Below are 18,834 nucleotides of genomic sequence, written 5' to 3'. Positions count from 1 at the left end.
TCCCCAGAGCCCAGGCACCAGCCATAATCTCTGCTCCCCCTTCAAGCCCTGCCCCAGTCCCCTGGGGGCTGCCCCGGGTGGCTCATCCCCCAGACTCAGCAGCGAACCCCCATCCCGCGTCCTCCTCTAGCTTCTCTTCCAGACCCACCCTCTGTTCTAGCACCACGGGCATCCACCCATGGCCACTGTCCCATGATGAGCCTAAGCAGGTGGTCTCCCAGCCCAGGCCCAGGGGTAGGAGTGCCCCTCCCCAGGTCCTGGTCACCAGGACCCCAAGGTTTTGCAGTCCCTGGAAAGAACAGTCCCTCCAGCAGAACCTGGGGACCAGCTGAGGCTGCCACTTGGCCCCCAGATGGAAACTCCTTTGGATCCATAAGCATCAGCTCACGTCCCTGACCCCAGCCCGAGTCCCAAGCCCATCAGGTTAGGCTCAAACTCAGGATATCTTCCCAGTGCTGTTGTGGCTTGTGATCAGTAGCAGCTGTTCCCTTGAGTCACACATTCTGAGTCGGCAGGTCAGGAAGCCCCGAGAACCTGCATTGCTAACAGCGCCTGGGACACACAATGCTGTTGTCCAGACTCCAGCTGGAGGACCTTACTGTTTACAGACTCGGGGCTGAAGGGCTGCGGACACCCGCTGTGTGTGGCCACACGTGACCAGGTGTGAGTTCTGTCCCCATGAAATCCCCTGTCCCGGAGACACTGTCCTAAACTCACAAACGTCTCCACAAAAGAAGGACCACCCAAGCGACAAATAAATTCAGTTCTCAACCTGGACCCTTGAGGGGTGTTTGACTGTGGGACGCATTATGTAATCTTTGTTGCCAGGAAATTTACCTTCCTAATGGCATTTGCGAGTTTTCATTTGAGCCTGCCTTCCCAGGGCTCACGGTAACTAGAAGAGCACCGTGCTGTGCATGTGGTAGGGGACAGCAGGGGGTAGGCGGACATCGGGGACCTGAGGCTGGAGGGCACAGATGCTGGGCTACACCCAAGGGTAGGTGCTGTCCCCACCATCCACCGTTCCCACCCCTGCCTGCCCACGTCATGGCCTGGGCACCGAGCTTAATATCCTGTTCCATTTGCTAAGTGAAACCATGGGCCATTCATCATGCTAATATTCTTTAATGAATGAATATGCAAGAAACGTGTACACTGTGGCTGTAAAGGAGTTCTGTGGGAGCCTCAGTGGGTGCTGCTAGGAGTTGGCAAGTAACTGTGGTTGGCAGGCTGGGCCTGGGTCCTCCTTAGGGACCCTCCCCTCTTGCCATCTCCCTCCTCCATAAGGCTTCCCTGACAGTGTCCTCTGGCTTCTCCCTCCATCCTTGCCCTTGGTAGCCTACAGGTGTCTCAGTGCCTTGGACCCCCAGCCCCCAGGGCCCGGGCAGATGGCTCAGCTGCCCCGTGCTTCCCCTTGGTCTAGCCTGGGGCTCCTGTGGGCAGGGGTACGAGACCACGGTGGGCTCCTCCTCCTCCCAGAGGCACATGGGCTCCAAGGGCTAGAGCGGAGCCTTGGATTGCCCATGCTGGGGTCTGAGCCCTACCTGCATGGCCTCAGGCCAGCCCCCAGGAGCCTCACTGCGCTCCTCTGTGACGTGGGGGAGGCAGGTGGGTGGGCTTGTGTCCAGACACAGCACCTCCTGGGCCAGCACGCAGCTTCCCGGCCCTCCTGGCTCTCACTTCCCACCTGGTTTGAAGAGGGTCCCTGGCCCAGAGGAGGCTGCTTTCCCCAAGCCCCTCCCTCACCTTGAGGAGCTAAGAGTGTCTCTTTCAGTGCTCCTGATGTTTTTTTGTCAGAAAGCCTGTGAGCAGCGGTTGAAAGGTGCTGGGGGCAGTGGGGCAGCCACTGCCGCCTCCCAGTGCCCCAGCGGGAAGGGCCTCCAGGCTCTGCAGACGCGCCCGTCGGGTGACGGGTAGCCCACCCCGTGGGCAGAGAGGTACTGCCCCCACCACTCCCACGTCCCTGGACAGCCGCCGTTTCTGGTTAACCACAGCCCCATGTGTCCCCAGAGCTGCTGGTTCTTCATGGCACCTGCATACACTTGTGGACACACGCACACACACAAACGTGGATACACACACGTGTGGACACACGCACACACAAGCGTGGATACAGACGTGTGGACATACATACACACGTGTGGGCACACACGCACACGTGTGGATATACACATGTATGTGGACACATGCACACACAAGCTGGATACACACATGTGTGGACACACACAGACACACACACACAGTGAGTTACAGATTCAGGGCCGGGCAGCACCCACGGGGATTTGTGAAATGGAGTGAGGACCCCTTCTCATTGAGGGGCAGTGACCGGCTGCAGCTCCCTGGACTCCCCGGCTGACCCCCAGTAGTGTTCTGGTCCCACCCCATTTTACAGAGACCCAACCCCCGGGGTCCCTGCTTGGCCCATTAGCCTCATGCTCGGCAGGGGCCCCAGGAGTTGGGACCTGTTGGTGGTCTTGACAGAGAGACAGCACCCTCGACCCCACACCTGCCTTCCTGGGCCCTTCAGCCAGACAGCGGCTGCCAGCTCCTCACTGATTTCCCCCGGCAGGACAGAGTGAGGTGGAGGTGAAGCTGATGGGAGAGGGGGATTTATGGGGCCACGTTATTTACGATTTGTATGCAGTGAGCTTGGAGGGAATTACGGCTTAATCATGCGAAAATCCGTCCCCTCCCCCGGGGCTTTTCAGCTGAGATCTGGGCCTGGCTTAATGCAGGAAGGGGCTGAGTCTGGGCTGAGAGACAGTGGTAGGCTCTGGCAGGTGGCGAGGCTCCATTCTGGGGGGTGGGGGTGACATCCCAGTTGGTAGATCGGGAAAGCGCCTGGGATCCTTCAGGTGGAGGGTCTTACTCTTTCTTGTGCCTTGAACCCTCTTAGCATCCGTTGAGGCACACGGATTCCTTCTCAAAAAATGGTCTTAAATGCATAAAATACATTAGGATTATAAAAGAAACCATTTTATTGGAATACACTTACCCAAAGAGAGAAAACAGGTGAAGTCGTAATCTGTGGCTTCTTTACAAATGTGTGAAAGAACCATTTGGGGGTGAGGTCTGCTCACACCCTGGTTTTGGAGTTGGGCCGAGTGCAGGCGTAACACGGTAGGAAGGATCTACGGTTTCTGTTAGAGATGGGGTCTCGGGCGGTGCTCACGCCCTGGGTTTGCAGCCACTTTCGTGGGTGCTGACATTCCAGTTGGCGGACGGTAAGATGGAGAGGTAGGGTGTTTTCCTGTCCAGGATCGCGGGTGCCCCGAGTTCTTCCCCCGATAGAAGGAAGTGCCCCAGAGCACAGGCGGAGCACGACCATGCTGCTTCCGGGCACAACGCCGAATCGGTGCGCGTTGTTCTGGAGCCACAGCAGCTCTGGGTCAGCTCTATCGGCCTTCACGGTGCAGATTGCGGAAACCGGGCCGCCGGCAGGGAGACTCGAGCAAAAGTGTGGCCGGGCTCGCCCTCCCCCGTGCGAAGCCTGGGCAGAGGGCAAGGTGCCCAAGGCGCCCCAGGGAGCCGTGTCAGGAGACTGGCCCCGGTGCTGCGGACTAAGTGGGAGCCCAGGCTCGGGCCCCCGTGTGCTCTGCGGGGAGAGCAGGGCTCTGCAATCAGGACTTGCTGTTTGCCAGGGTGACCTGGCCCATCAACCACTCAGCAGCTGCCAAGGCAGGAGGGGCCTGAGGCCCTTCTGGGAAATGAGGGTCTGTGGACCAGAGGAAAAGGAGACATAAGGTGGAGGAGACCTGGGATGCTGGAGGGAAGGGGTCAGGGGCGGTGGGAACCCAGCCAGGCCCGCACCTCATTGCCACCAGGAATGGCCAAACATAGGCCACAGCATCAGATTATAAACTTGCTGAGTGGCTTGGAGTCCTCGGGGCTCACTTCTGGGGGTTCCACCTGGATCTCCCCTGAAGTCCCTCTAGGTCTCAGGGGTGGGGGCAGACACGCAATGCACCCTGTAGTCCCTGGAGTACCTGCTGAGCCAGGCGCCCCACGGAGAAGGTAGGGGAGGAAGGGGAGAAAGCCGAAGGCTGGAGAACTCGCCACCCTGCGGGTCCTGAATGAAGCAGTACAGGGTGTGACAGGCCTTCCAACAGGCCTAACTTAGAAGATACTGAATTGGCTGCAGGGACAGAATGGACTGGATGAGGCAGGGAGGGCCACCGCTCAGGCAGATTCTCAGCCCTGGCCTTAGAGCCTCTGCTTCTCCTTCCCCTCAAGCCCCTCCGGTGTCACTTGGGGCCCCTGGTCTCCCCTCCATCCCAGGGCAGCCCCGTCCTAGCCCCTCTCAGAGCCCCCTTCACGCCTACCATGAGGAAAGGTGAACTGCCTGGCTGGGGCCAGCGCCCCCTCTCCCCAGGGGTGTGCTGAGTCCTTCGTCCGAGCCCTGAATTGTGTGCATCCCTTCCTGGCTCCTCGCTCAGGGACTCCAAGCTGGCAGCTTGAAATCAGCGGAGGGGGGAGCGTTTACACCATGGAAATATGCAGCCACCACAACGCAGGACATTTTCCCCCCTCTCCAACAGAACCCTTGTCTGACACTCACCAACACACTGCTCCATCCCCCTCTGGTGGGGAGGGGAGCAGATCGCCAGGTCAGCCCGTTCCTCCGAAGGCTGGAGGAGGGCATCAGGCTAGGGGTGGGCACCTGTGAGCTCAGAAACCCTGGTTGGTTGCTGGGTTGGAAGGAATTCTGTGAGGCTGGGTCAGCCTGCTCGGCAGAGCCCTGAGGTCTTGTGGACGGTGGGTGGAGGGACCGCCCTCTTCTGATCCCACAGACAAGAGTCCACAGCTGTGGACAAGAGTCCAGCTACAAGAGTCCATAGCTGTCATGCTGTGTGCTCCTGAGCAAGTGACTTCCTTCTCTGCTTCTCTCCTCGGTGGAGAAGGCCAGTTCACAGGCTGTTGAACGATTATAATGCCTTTGTATTGCTTTGCGCAGTGTTGGTCTCTCCAAGTGGCCCATGGGTCACCCCTGCGTTCGTCAGCATTACTCAACATGTACTGAGCACCTGCTGTATGCCAGGGCTGTGTCAGGTGCTGGGGAGCTCAGTGGTGAGCCCTTGCCCTTGGGAGTCTCCACTCTCCATTCTGAAATGGAACATTCTGTAATGTTCCGGTGGGCTCAGGCGCTGCCTTTCCCACTCGAGTTCCCTGGCACCATGACTGCAGCCCCGCTCTGTCCTGAAGCATCTATACCAGCACCCCTGCTTGCCAAGACCATCCCCCAAAGTCTCTGCCTTGACATATACTGGCCTGCAGGGATCCGCCCAGCCTGCATGCCTCTGGGATGACATCTTAAAGAGCTCTTGGAAGGGAGGAGGCATGCAATTCCAAGAGGGAGAAATTCTTGCTGTGCCTCTGGGGTGGCCGGCTGGAAGGGGACAGGAGGGGTCTCGCATAGAGGTGAGGGCTGGGTCTCCGGGACTCCGCCTCCATGAGGCAGGACTCTCCTCCGGTGCCTGGGCTGGTAGGGGCCTCTGTTCCCGTCTGGCAGAGCCACCCTCTCGTGAAATTTAGGGGCAGGAGCCCGTGAGCCGTGGAGGTGGCCTGCTTCTGGACTGAGAAAGCAAATCAGACTGAGGCAAGAGGGAAGTGAGGGAGTGTGGCCAGACCGTGTGCTGTCCTGGTGCCCCACCCCCGGCCACCCTCCCATGGGTGACCTCCAGCCCAGACAGCCTCTGCTGAATCCTGGACCCGCTCTTCCTTTTGCTGTGGGTCTTGGCAGGTCCTGGAAACCTCGATTGTGTCTATTTATTTTCACACTGATGCTCCCAGGAGAACGAGTCCCCTCCCCTCCAGGAGTGGGGAGCCCCTTCCATGAGTCATGCAGGAGACACTCGGAGGCAACAGACCTGCCGAGCCCACTCCCGCCTCCACCTGGCCCCTGCTGTCAGTTGGCCCCCTAGGAAATTGGAATATCAGCCTGAACCAAACACCATGGCAGAGTTAATTGGTTGTCCCCCAATAGTCATGTCGCGTGCTTCAGATTGATCTGATGCTCATGGGGCCTCCCCAGAGTGCCCGCTCCCAGAGGCAGGGCTCTGTGCTGGCTGGCACACCCCAGCACCCAGAACTTGGACCTAGTGGGGGCTGGGTGTCTATTCAGCGAGCAGATTCACGCACACCATCGCTCCCACTCCGCTGGCACAGACTCGAGAGCACCAATCCTGCCTGCACTCACCAGCCGGTCCTCCCCAGGGCTGATTCCTCCTCATCTGAGTGGCCAGAGCATTCTCCATCTCGGAGGTCTCTCTCCGGGATCGCAGTGGTCCTGGGTCTCTGTGAGCAGGGCCAGGATCCACCCTCCTTGGAGAAAGTCAGAGGACACATGCTATTCCTGCCTGGTGTGTCTTAAGTCACAGCGGGAGGACTTCCTAGAATCAACCAAACTCACCCAAACCTGGCGGCAGGAACATGACAGGCCGTGAGGTGTGGGCCAGCCCGCACATGTGCCAGGGGTCTCTTGCCCCTTCCCTTAATATCATCACGTGTCCCAGCTTCATCTTCATTCCTCTTCGATAGTCTCATCTTCTCTTTCTCTCCAAAACCTCACCTTCCTGTGACTGGCACGTTAAGAAAATAGAATAAGGACATCACCTCCAAGAAGACAACCAAATGTGTTAATCTAGACCTCCTGTTTTCTCCTGCTCCTCCTGTCCGCCCCCTACCCCAGCCCTTTCCCCTCTGTGAACACCCACCCTCCCCACTGCTACCATCACGTGATCGCGGGCAGCCCTTTTGCTCCAGGAAACGCCATCCCTCTGCTCTGGAACCAGCCTACCCGGGGCAGCCAGGGACAGAGAGACCCTCCCTCTGAGCAGGTGGGTGTCGACCGAGCCCCCCTCCCCGATTGGGAAAGGTGCGGTAGTCGTGGAGACAAGCAGAATGCAGCCTGGATTCAGATTCACATGGAACCACGGACCGGCGATTCCTCACCTGTAAAAGGGGGACAACCATCCCACATATTCCTGGAGCTGCACCAAGGAACAAGCAAAGTGGGGCAGTGTTGTGGATTCTTCACGCCCTCGGAGGGTCAGCAAGGGGCGGACGAGCCCACAGGCTGCAGTCGTGCGGCACGGGCGGAGGTTTCCAGAAGGCAGATTTCAGCTCTGCCCATGGAAGAGCATCCCGGCAGAGCTGCTCTGGGAGGGAAGGAGCCTCCACGCTGGTGGTGAACATGCATCGCTGGGCTTGCTTGGGCAGAGCCGGGCAGATGCCAGTGAGGGCACGGAGACAAGAGTCACTGTCCGGCGGGCCGGGTCGGATGTCACCCATGGTCACCTCCCGTCTGAGGCTCAGAGACTGAGGGAGTCTCAGGTTTGCTCGGGATGCAGACTCCTCAGCATTCAGAGGTTTGGGGCATGGCCTCACACGTGCATGCCCTGGGATGCGGAGGGCAGGACCATTCTGCTCCCAGGCTGGGAGGTCAGAACTCTGAGGTACCCTGGCTCAGCCATCCCTGGGGACTTGAACCCACATGTCTTGTCTGCCAGCAGTCAGCCCCTAAGTCGGCTGTGTCCTCTTCCGACACTGATGGACACTAGGGAGGCCTTGAGGACGACCCAGTGATGCTCCAGGGGGTCCTCTGCACCGGCCTCTTCTGGAAACTGACTCTCCTGTTTTCCTGGTCCTGTGAATTGTCCCACACGGCATGAAGGCTCAGGCTTGGCCCCTGCTCCCTGCTTAGGGAGGCGACGTCTGTCCCCTCTGTCCTGGGAACATGGGCGGTGCCCTGCGCACACAGGCACAGCATCAGTCCAGCATGTGCACCTCCTGTGTGTCCCTGGTGCCAGGCAGCAGAGGCTCAACTGATGCCAGTGACCTGGGTAAAGATCGGTATTGGGGGGCGTGGCTGTGAGGTGGTGGTGGGGTGTCCCCTCCCCTCTCAGGACAGGTGAGCCTTGTCCAGAGTGGGACAGACAGGTCACATACCTGTCCGTCTGGTCCTTGAAGCCGGTGGTTCTGCCACTCTCCCCTCCTCCACCCTGTCTGGAAGCCGGCTTTGCCCAGAGGTGGTGGAGAGATGGCGCGGTGCCCAGCCTTTGCCGCCAGCCTGCCTTCCTTCTGCAGCCTGGCCTGTGGACCAGGCCCATGGCGCCCTCCCTCCCGGGGTGAGGAGTCTGGGAGGCAATTAGCCTAATTGTCGTGGAGGGGCTGGGAGCAGACATATCCCCTAGGGGACTGTGCAGGGAGGGGCTGGGAGGGCCTCTGTCTGCAACGCTTTGGCTCTTCCCTGCCCCCAGCACCCTGCTCCCTGAACATCCTGCCCAGCATATCCCACACAGAGGGGGACACCCCCCCCCCCACGGAAGACAGGAGCTCACTGGCCAAGGCCTGAGTGCACAGATTCCATTGGGCCAGTGATGTGGGCAGAGACACTTGGGGGAATCTTAGCTCTAGATCTTATAGATGAAGGGCCCTCCTGCCCAGCCCTGGCTCCAGTCCCTGTCCCCTTTCCACAGACTAAGAGGTTAGGCTATGCCCAGGGTCACCTAGAAATGGAGGCATTGAGTCTGCGCTCAAGGTCTGGTGCCAAAAGCAAGGCTACCCTAGGTGCAGGAGCAGAGACAAGGCCATTAGCTTCAGGGCCTCCCAGAGAGGCTGGCTGGGCTCTCCCTGGGGAGCTGCCCGTTCCTGGGGCTGGACAAGCCCTTCCATCCCATACTACCATGTCATCAGGACCCAGCGGGGAGCTCACTGGCTCTAGGATAACGTGAGTTTATTTACAAGGAGACTTGGCAGAGGTGTCTGGAGGAGAGCTGGACCGTAAAGAAGGCTGAGTGCTGAAGAATTGATGGTTTTGAACTGTGATGTTGGAGAGGACTCTTGAGGGTCCCTTGAACTGCAAGGAGATCAAACCAGTCAATCCTAAAGGAAGTCAACCCTGAATATTCATTGGAAGGACTGATGCTGAATCTGAAGATCCAATACTTTGGCCACCTGATTCGAAGAGCCGACTCATTAGAAAAGACAGTGATGCTGGGAAGGATTGAAGGCAGGAAGAGAAGGGGCCGACAGAGGATGAGATGGTTGGATGGCATCACCGATTCAATGGACATGAATTTGAGCAGACTCCGGGAGATGGTGATGGACAGGGAAGCCTGGCGTGCTGCAGTCTGTGGGGTCACAAGGAGTCAGACACGACTGAGCCACCCAACAACAACTGGAGGATGGGCTGGGGGTACCACCAGGAACAGAGCAGGACCCCAGAGCTGACAGCGACAGAGTTGTTACCACCGCAGGCCTAAGGAGGAAGCAGCAACAGAACCGAGAAGGTGGGAGGGTCCTGGAGAGGCCCCTCTCTCGAGTCTGGATCCCCTCTGGTCTGGGAGAGATCCAGCCCAAGACAGCCTCCCAGGGAGACAGCAGGGGAATAAATACCCCAGACTCACTTCCAGGCTCTGGAAACCAGAAGACCAAGCCCTTGCCCCGCCTTCATGGCCAACCACACACCCTCCCCTGACATCGCCCCTCCTCTTGAATCGGTCTACCCTCTGTGTCCGTGGCCCTCAGTTCTCCCTTGCCAGATGAGCGAACTTTGATCTCTAGAACTTACTGCCTTCCAGCCATCATTACTGTTGACTTAGAGTGGTGAGTTCCTCTTGGGCCAGAAACCCCTCGTGGCAGTGAAGACAGTAGTGAGTCAGAACCAAGAAAAGAGAGCGTGTCTGGAGAGAGATGAGGGGTCAGCACGTTGCATCCTGTCGAGGGTCAGATCAGATGAGGACTGGGAGCTGACCCTTAGATGGTCAACATGGTGGAGGTGGGAACCTTGCCCGGGGTAGTTTCAGGGAATGGTGCCTAGGAGAGTCGGCTGCGGGTGGGATGACGAGGGAACGGGAACAAAGAAGTTTAGGCTGCAGGTCTAGGCGACTCATTCAAGAGCCTTTGCTCTGTAGGGAAGCAGTGCACGTGATTTCTAGCTGACAGAACTGAACGGTCAAGGAGGGTTTTCTTTCCCTATCATGGGAGCCAGTCAGTGAATTGCCAGAGCTGTGAGCACATGCTGGTGAGAAGGACTGGACACCTGTGTGCGTGGAAGTGACCGGGCAGAGATGGGGGTAGAGATGGGAGGGAAGGCCGGGGGTGGGACAAGAGGCAGGAAGGTGAACAAGTGAGCGTGGACCTGGCCTTCCATTTCCACGGGAAAAAGTATGGTCATCGCCAAGAAGGAGAACATTGGAGCGTGGTGGGAGTGTTGGGGAGGAAGAGGGAAACAGTCATCAAGAATGAGTGGCAGATCCAGGCAGAGGACAGTGATCTAAGGAAATCAGGCTGATTTTGTACTTTTTCCCAGAGGTATGGGCCATGGAGTGGAATGGGCAGAGCTGATCTTACCGATTTGCCAGGCAAGTGTAATGACAGGAGAGAGAGACAGGTTTGCAGAGGGAGTGGGAATAAATGGCTTGACCACAGTCCTTAAGCTTTAACCCATCTGTCCATCTACTCATCCATTCCCCTTTCATCCATCCACTCTCCATCCATCTGTTTATCCATCCATCTATCCACTCATCCATCCCTCTGTCTGTCAATCCTTTTATTCATCCGTCCACCCATCAATTCTTTAATCCATCCACGCATCCAGCCATCTTTTTATCCAGCCAGGCATCTTTCCATCTGTCTTTTCATTTATCCACCCACCCACCCATCCTTCCATCCACCCACCCATCCTTCCATCCACCCACCCATCCTTCCATCCACCCATCCACTGTGCACTGAAACTCTTCCAAGTGCAGCAGAGTGCTGTGCTGAGTGCAGGGATGTGGGGATGGAGGGTGAGTGAGGGAATTCACGATCCCTGGGGAGCCACACTAGTTCACAAACTGCTCTGAAATCACCTGAAGCCATGAGACCTGGCCTGGCAGGGGGACTCTGCCAGGACTCTGCTCACGCCACCAAGCCCAGCCCTTCATTGTGGCCCCAACAGACCCGAGAAGAAGGAAGAAAAGGAAAGTGACAAACACTGTGCAAACCTCTGTGTGCAGGGCACCTGGACGCCCTCTCAGGGTGGACCTGACACTCACCGCTATTCCATCCACGTCTGCTCTTGGGGCTCTCGGCATGGGCTGCACTTCAGAATCTCATGGGAAAGTTTGGTTGTGAAGTTTTGTTGCCCCGGTGTGCGTCCCAGGCATGGGTTGTGCAGCCAAGGAAAAGCCCATTCATGGAACCATAGCCACCGTGCATGGGCGTGGAGGAGATGCAGGGCAGGGGAGTCGAGAATTTCCCAGGAACCACCGACACACCGGAGGTGATCACTGCAGATGGGAGACATGCTCAGAGTGGATAAACAGTGACCTGGGGCCAGTCAGTGGATAAGAGGGGGGATCAGAACTCTCCACGTGCTCTCCAGGGTCTCGGTTCTCATTGGACTGTGGAACCTCACCTCCCCCTAGACCTCCCAGGAAGGGCTACAGCTCTGCACTAGGAGCAGGGGGCCAGGTTTAGGAGCTGGCGGCGCATGCCATACCGGTCCCTGTACCTCAACTTTATTGGCTGGGAAATGGAAGCACATTGTCCACCCGGTAGGTTGGAGGAGATTCGATGAGGTCACATCTGCAGAACAGACAGCACCGTGCACTCACATGCGCTGACTTCATGATGTCACAAATGTCGCTCAAGGTCCCCATCCCTCAGCTACCTCCTGCCCATCCCTGACTCCTCCAGACCCTGGCGCTCAGAACCCCAAACACACCTCCCACCACCCCCACCGTGTCTCAGGTTCCCCTGACAGTCTGGGCCCTGGGCTCCAGCGCAGGAGCCCTGCAGAGGGGGCGATTGGCAGCTGTCCCTCTGCCAGGACAGGACCGGAGAGGAGGGCACTGGGGGGGGGGAAGCAGACAGGGGAGCGGCCCCCCTTTCCTAGAGCCTCGGAGGAGAGGGGGAAGAGGGGGCACTGGCAAGATGTAAGTTAGCGAAGGTTCTAATCAAATATTTATCAGTTAATTGATCTCCGGAGGCTGCGGACAGCGCCCTCCCCCTCCCCCGGGCCTTTCCACACTCCTGCCTGGCTCTCCGCTTCCCTCCGCTCCACACCCTCCCCTCCCTCCCTGCCTCTACTCCGCCATCCTGGAGCCTGGGCGTGCCTCCGCCCCTGGGAGCCTCCTGCCTCGAGGGCCCCTCCTCCCTCCTTCTGAACCCACCCCGGGTGCCGCTGGGCTGGAGCCAGAAGACGCGGCCAGCTTGTTGGCCGACTGGATGCTGGGGCTTCTCGGCTACTTGGGAGCAATGAGGCGGGACCCTCTAGCGAGGGGCGGGCCCTTGTGAGTGTGTGCATGTGTGCACACGCCTGTATCCATCCACTTGTCAGGGGCGTGGACTGCCCCAGTTTCTGCAGAGAGAGGGGAAGAACCTGGGGGCTTCCCCAGGTTCCTTCCCCCAAGGAGCGGGAACAAGACCTCTTGTTTTGTATGGGTCGCCCAGAAGTGAGGGCTGTCAGCACCGAGGCGGAGGGCGGAGGCTGGCACTGGGGGGGTTGGGGTCAGGGTGGAGCTGGGCCCTGGGCTGATGTGGGGGCCTGCGGTCTCTGGCTAGAAGGGAGGTGGGCAGGCAAGCAGACCATGGCGGTGGGGCAGGGCTCTGGCCTGAAGGCAAGACACCACGTCTTCCGTCTTCCGTTCAGTCTCCATTGGCCTCTTGTGGCCAGTCCCCTCAGGCCACCGCCCCCACCATGATCAACTCAACAACTGGGTAGTTGAACTAACTCCCCCATCGGACAGCAGACACCACCAGGGCAGGGACTACCCATCCCGCTCCCCACCGGAACCATGAGCCTGGCACCCCAGCTTCCCAACACACAGTTTTGGGTGAATAAATAGTCACCAATTGAAGGAACAGTAGTGAGCAAGTCGGCGTGCCTGCTAGAAGAAGCGCCTGTCTCAGGGTGGGGAGACTCTAAAACTGAAGTCCAACACATGGAGGTTGATGGGGGTGGGTGCAGGAGCACACACGAGATCCCCCCTCGGCAGGGCACTGGGAAAGCAGTCAACCGTCCCCATGCTTGCAAGGGTCCTTCCATGCTGTGGGGGCTCCTCCTGCAAGAGGTGGCCCCTGTCCTTCCAGGTGGTGAGGCCCCTTCTCCCCCAGAGGCACCCTCAGAAGGCCAGGGGGTGCCTCCCCAGCTCAGAGTGGCTGCTGAGAGCCTGCCCCCTAGTGTGTGTCCACAGCGAGCGAAGGTTGGCCAGAACACCAGTCCCCTCCCCGGAACCCACAAGGGACCACAGTCCCTTCTCTGGGGCTGAGAGATTTTCCACCAGGGCTGTTCTTTGTACCCAATACCAGTGGTTCTCACAGTCCCCAGACTTGCGGAGGAGGTCTGGGATGGGCCGAGAATCTGCACTGCTGACCAGACCCCAGCTGATGCTGATGCTGTGGGTCCCAGCACCCCATTCAGAGAACCACTGTCCTGGGGCACTTCCAGGCCCCGCCAAGGGCTTCTCAGAGCCCCGGGTTGGCTGGGGTCAGCATCGAGGGAATACATTTCCCCCTGGGGTAGCAGACCTTTGAGAGGATGGGAGGGATCACTGGGACATCTTGGGGATCCTGGAGACGGAGGCCAGAACCCTCCGTGCCCCACGGACAGCGCCTCACCCTGTGGCCACTGTGAAGCTGAGTTGTATGAGGCTCCATGTCTTCACGATTAACTCCAGTCCTCCCCTCTGCAGGCTGTGAATCATGTCCTCTCACGCCTGCTTTACTGATGAGAAAACCAAGGTTTAAAAGCCTTTCTAAGGCCAGAGGGCGGGGATGTGGCCATCCAGGGCCAAAGGCAGGATCCTGGTGCTGCTGGAAGGTTCTGCATCTTGACTGGGCCCATGTCAGTCTCCTGATGGGGAAGGTTTCACAAGCCATCACTGCTGGGGGGCCCTGCGTAGAGGGTACACAGGGCCACCCTGAGCTATTTCTTACAGCTGTGTCTGTCTATAGTTAGCTTGAAATGTTTAATTATTTTTAAAATTCGGTGGATTAAAAATAAACCTTTAGTGTGCTCGGACCTGACAAATTCACACAAGTGGCCTCAAACCCAGGGGGTGTCTCGCCGCAGACCTGGGCTCCCCTGAATGCCCCCAGCAGCCCAGCTGTGAGCTGGTTGCCCCATGCTGGGGGAGCCCCTCTCCCAGGCAGCCTGGACAATGCTGCTGAAAGTCCAGTTCGGGACCACAGGGCCTCCCGGAGAGGGGCCAGTGAAAGGAGGTGGAGTTCTGGCCTCACTGCTCTCTAACCAGCCTTGCTCTCTCCTCCGCAGGGCAATCAGGACACCACGGCTCCGCCTGAAGCGATGGCCCAGCCCTACCCCCCAGCCCAGTACCCCCCTCCGCCACAGAACGGCATCCCCGCCGAGTACGCCCCACCCCCACCGCACCCCACGCCGGACTACTCGGGCCAGACCCCGGTCCCCCCGGAGCATGGCATGACCCTGTACACACCAGCACAGACCCACCCGGAGCAGCCGAGCAGTGACACCAGCACACAGCCCATCACAGGGGCCCCGACAGTGCCGGTAAGGGGCCCCCCAACCTGAGAACTCCAGGGGGAAGGACCTAGGGGCCTGTATATGGAGAGGCAGCCCATAGCAGGAGGGGTCTCCGCCCCCAGGAAGGCGCTTCCAGCCTTCTGACTCTTCACCATCGGACACCCAAGAATCTTTCTGGTGGGCAGATGCCACGCAGCGGGCCCCCCCTCCGCCTCCCCGAGCCGTAACTTCAGGCCAGCTCTCACCTCATCTGGGAGATGGAGCGTGTCCTCAACCATCAGTGACCTGTTAATGGGAAGCGAGGGAAACAGCCAGGCCGGGGGCCTGGGCTCGCCCGGAGTCCCGGGGGGCCCGGCAGCGGTGGGGGCAGGGTGGGGGGTGCTGGCGGCAGTGAGCAGAGTCCCAGAGCCCCTCGGAGCTGGCTTGGGTTGCAGGCCCTCCTATCATTTCTAATCGCTTGTAATCTACCTGCTTGGCTGCCCTCCAATCAGATAGCTTCAATTATGTGGTTGTGATGCAGTTCCAAGGATAAAGTGCTGAGTCCCGCACTTCTTGGAGATTTCCTAATAGCCAAGGATCATGTCCAGGAGTGGCCGCTGCCCCTGGCCCGCCTGGGGTGGGCGCCCTGTGGAGGGAGCCCCTCCGGAGACCGGGCTGCTGCGTCCCTGCCCCCCAGCCCCCTCTGTTGCATCCTCCAAGGGCCCGTGCCCCACCGAGCTCCGGGGCTCTGGGTTCATTGAGCCAGCCCTCCTGGCCCGGTGCCAGTGCTGGCTGGTGGGGGCCGGGCAGGAGGCCAACATGCCCTGCACTGCGCGCCTGATGGGTACCCCGCTCCGTGTGCCGCCTCAGCCCCTTAACCCAGCCTGGCTCCGGCGGTGTACCCCTAGATGTGGATGTCACCTTCCCTCGCTGCGTGGGCAGCAGCATCCAAACTCTGGGGAGAGCGCCTCCTCAAGCTGCCCCCCACGGGCTGGACCAAACCCTCCTGCCCGCTTGGAGCACTGCCGGACCTGAGTCTGCGCCAAAACCATCAGTCTTCTCGATTCTCCCAGCGTCACTGATGCAGGGTGTCCGTCACAGACACCCCCCGCCCCACCGCCCAGGGTTCCACGGATGAGAAGGGCAATGTCCACGGGTCTCAGAACAGGGAGCCAAACCATACTTCCCTGGCCGCTGCCACTTCTCATGCCTCAAACTGTGACCTGCATGTGCTCAGAAAAGAGAGGTGAGTGAGGGAGCCAGAGGGGTCCCTGTGAGCAAGTCACCGCCGGCAGGCTGGTCTGTTTCTGATGGACAACAGCAGATGGGGTGAGTTTGGGGAAAACCTCGCATGACCTCCTTGGGAACAAATGCTGACCCCCTCCTCCCGAAGCAAACCCAGGAGACAAGATGATCAGACTGGCCGCTAACACAGAGGCCAACCGCTGACACCTCCACAGTACAGACGGGCCTCCTGGACCGCCTGACGCAGCCTCACCGCGACCCATACAGAATCATCTTCCTTTGGCTGACTTCTGCGGGGACCTGCTTGTGCCAGGGCCCGAGCTAGCATGGGGGTGCACAAGAAGAAGGGCCTGACCGTACCCCACGGGGGCCGTCACTTCCCACCAGTCATGGACATTACATGGGCCCCTTCCACTCTGCGCGAGTCCACGGCCCTGGAGAGGACCCAGGAGTCTCAGAGAAAAGCCAACTGAGATGTGAGTCTCACTGCTCGGTTGAACACCCCCTCCCAGGAAAGTGCCTGGGCCAGAAGAGCTGCTGAGCCTGATACCGGGCAGCCTCGGCCTTCCTTTCTCCATGGTGGGGCTCTTCAGGTCCTGGGAGGGGGTGAGTCTGCTGCTCTTCCACTGCAATACCAAGATACAGGCCCCTCAGGTGGAAGTTACTGGACTAGCGGGTGATCTAAAGACACTCAGAACTGCCCGGCAAAGACTTCAGCTGCCGCTCCTGCAGGGCATGGATGCTCCGACCGGGAGTATTTCTTCCAGCAGAGGCTTCGCACCTTGGGTGGAGCTGGGAAGGCAGTGGGCTTCCAGGAGTGGCAGTGGCCACTGCCTGTCCTGCTCGAAGATCCCAGGAGCCACTTCTCTTCAGCAAACTCTTGGTCCTCCTAGCCCTGCTGCTCAGCTGTCTTAACGTCCATCCCTGATCAGGCCTGCGTCGCTTCCCAGAGCCTCCCCTTGGCCTTGCCCGAGCAGCCTGGCGTTAGGATCAGGAGGTACAGGGCGGCAGGCAGCGTAGGCTCCAGCTTGTGTCCAACCTGCCCTCTCCTGCCTGTGGATTCTGTTTGTCATCATGGTGCTATCTACATTCTTTTATCAAAAGGCAGCAGGGACGCAGAGTGACTGGGGCTGCTGATGGAGCAGGCCCGTCTCACTACTCTGCAGGACCCCCCTGGGATACAGGTTGGGGACCACCTCCCGGAGCTACCTCATTCTTGCAAGGTTTTACAGGGTCCCCTGCAGGTGTCCTCCCCACCCACCTGTCCACCTGTGTTGTGGGACAGCCACAGGGACGTCTTCTCGGAAACTCCACCTGGAGCGGCAGCCTTCAGTCCTCTGCACTCTTGGCTCTTGGGACTTGAGAAAAGGGAACGGGGTGGACCGTGGTTGGAATACACCACCCCAGGGTGCTGCCCCCACGCAGGCAGGGTGTGAGCAGATGGCACCATCAGCATCGATGCACGAAGAGCAGCGGCCAGCAGAGAGCATGGCATCGTTCACGGAGCCCAAAGAGGACGCACAGCTCCACCCGAGGTGCTGAAGAAGGCTTCATGAGTGGCTGGCTCGAGGCCTCGTGGGGAGAACGCCTCCTCCGAAGCTGGCTCACCACCCACCAGGGGCGAGCCATGTTGGGCGAGTAGCTGACGGTCATTGCATGGGTGCCCAGGAGATCTTGGAGGACCAAAGATGAGGGGAGAGGGGGCCGCAGAGAAAGAGGGTTTCCTGGAGCTGCTTCCTCTGTGTGGCATCATCCAGCCTTGGTTTTGTCCCAGTGACAGCTCCTGCGTCCTGGCCTGATGACTGCCACCCTGCCAGGCCTACTGACCCCTGCCCAGGGCCCTCTTGGCCTCTCCCAGTGCTAGGCTTGGGGAAGCCCAAGCGAAGGGGTCTGCAGGCTCTTTGGAGGGTGCAAGAATGGGAGATACGCTGTCCCATGCAGAGGGACCGGATGCTGCCTTGAAAGCGGGATGAGGATCATGTCACCACGTGGGCTAAGATGACATGGAAATGAGGAGGACGCAGAAGCAAACCGGCTGAGAGCAGCTGGGGAGGGAAGGGGTGTTGCTGCTGCTGTTTCTCGTTTCCCTGCATTTGAGAACCAAAGGCAAAGATTGCTTTAAAGAATAAAAAGAGAAGTGAAGTCCCTTGGAAGGCGGTGCCACCTGCCCGGACCGCTGTGATAAATGGTGGGAAGGCCTCCGTCTCCCCTCGGGGCAACCAGTGTGCTGGTTACACTCTGGGGTTTCTCCACACATCTTACAATTTCACAGTCATTGAACCCATTTATCTGCCTCTGTTTGCAGCTGTGCTTGGGGCCGAGGGGGCTTTTCTTACTTGTCCTGCCCCCCCTCATCACCCTGTCTCTCCCACCTCACCCTCAGCTGCTCCCCTAAGGGCCTTTGAGGTGGGAAGAAGCAGGAGGACCCTGGATCTTGGAGACACACCATGGACTCAGTTCTGCTATTAGGAGAGGCCCAAGGCGTTGCAGAAAGGACATCCCAGCCTGGACCCAGATGCCCCAGCTTCATCAGTGCCATCCCATGGTGCCCCCGCTCCCGCCCAAGGCTCCCCATCTCTGAGTGTGAGCTGGGCTTTCCCTCCACCGCCACCCACCGTAGTCCTGGCCACCAGGTTGCGCTGACCACTGCCCTCTGCTGGCCCGGGGTCAGCATTGCATGCTCCTCTCCCCCTAGTTTCCCAGATCCAGAGTCCATGAGTCACCTGTACCCAGGAGCAGCCAAGGGCACAGGTGTGTGAAAGGCACGGTGTGGGAGGGTGACAGGGGACCCTGGGCCCAACCTGATCACCACATGGGAAGAGCCACAACTTGTTGTAGCCAGAGGGCGGGGCCCAGGCTTCTGAAGAATCAGCAGATACACGGCCGGTTCTGCCTTGGTTTGGGGGCACAGACAGGCCCTCTGACAGTCAAGCCCAAGCTTGCTTCCTACAAGGGAGGAAGAGCAGGACAGCTGGGGAGGGGGCTGAGCAGTTGGGCATCTCCAGGTCCTGGGCTTGGGGGAGAGGAGCCCCCAAATGTCCCCCAAAAGCCCAAAGGCAGCTGCTCCGCTTTGTCCATCAGGAATGAGGGCATGTGCAGGCCAGACAAGGAGTCTCAGAGAC

At 59.3% G+C, this 18,834-nt stretch overlaps 1 protein-coding gene across 7 annotated transcripts in view; it reads left to right on the top strand.

Annotated features, from left to right (window-relative positions):
• Window positions 1-18,834, top strand: part of RBFOX3 (RNA binding fox-1 homolog 3) — an 82,160-nt gene that overhangs the window by 45,602 nt on the left and 17,724 nt on the right. For 4 of the 7 annotated variants that reach the window (XM_081575726.1, XM_081575727.1, XM_081575725.1 and 1 more), the window contains exon 2: window positions 14,261-14,515. In XM_081575726.1, the coding sequence (XP_081431852.1) occupies window positions 14,261-14,515 (255 nt within the window). Of the gene's footprint in view, window positions 1-14,260; window positions 14,516-18,834 lie in introns of those variants that run through there. The other 3 variants (XM_081575728.1, XM_081575724.1, XM_081575723.1) reach the window with 1 other exon arrangement.

Source organism: Giraffa tippelskirchi, chromosome 3, assembly GCF_054371585.1.
Source record: "Giraffa tippelskirchi isolate mGirTip1 chromosome 3, T2T-mGirTip1v1.2.pri, whole genome shotgun sequence".
NCBI lineage: Eukaryota > Metazoa > Chordata > Mammalia > Artiodactyla > Giraffidae > Giraffa > Giraffa tippelskirchi.
This window is presented reverse-complemented; position numbering and strand designations above follow the sequence as displayed.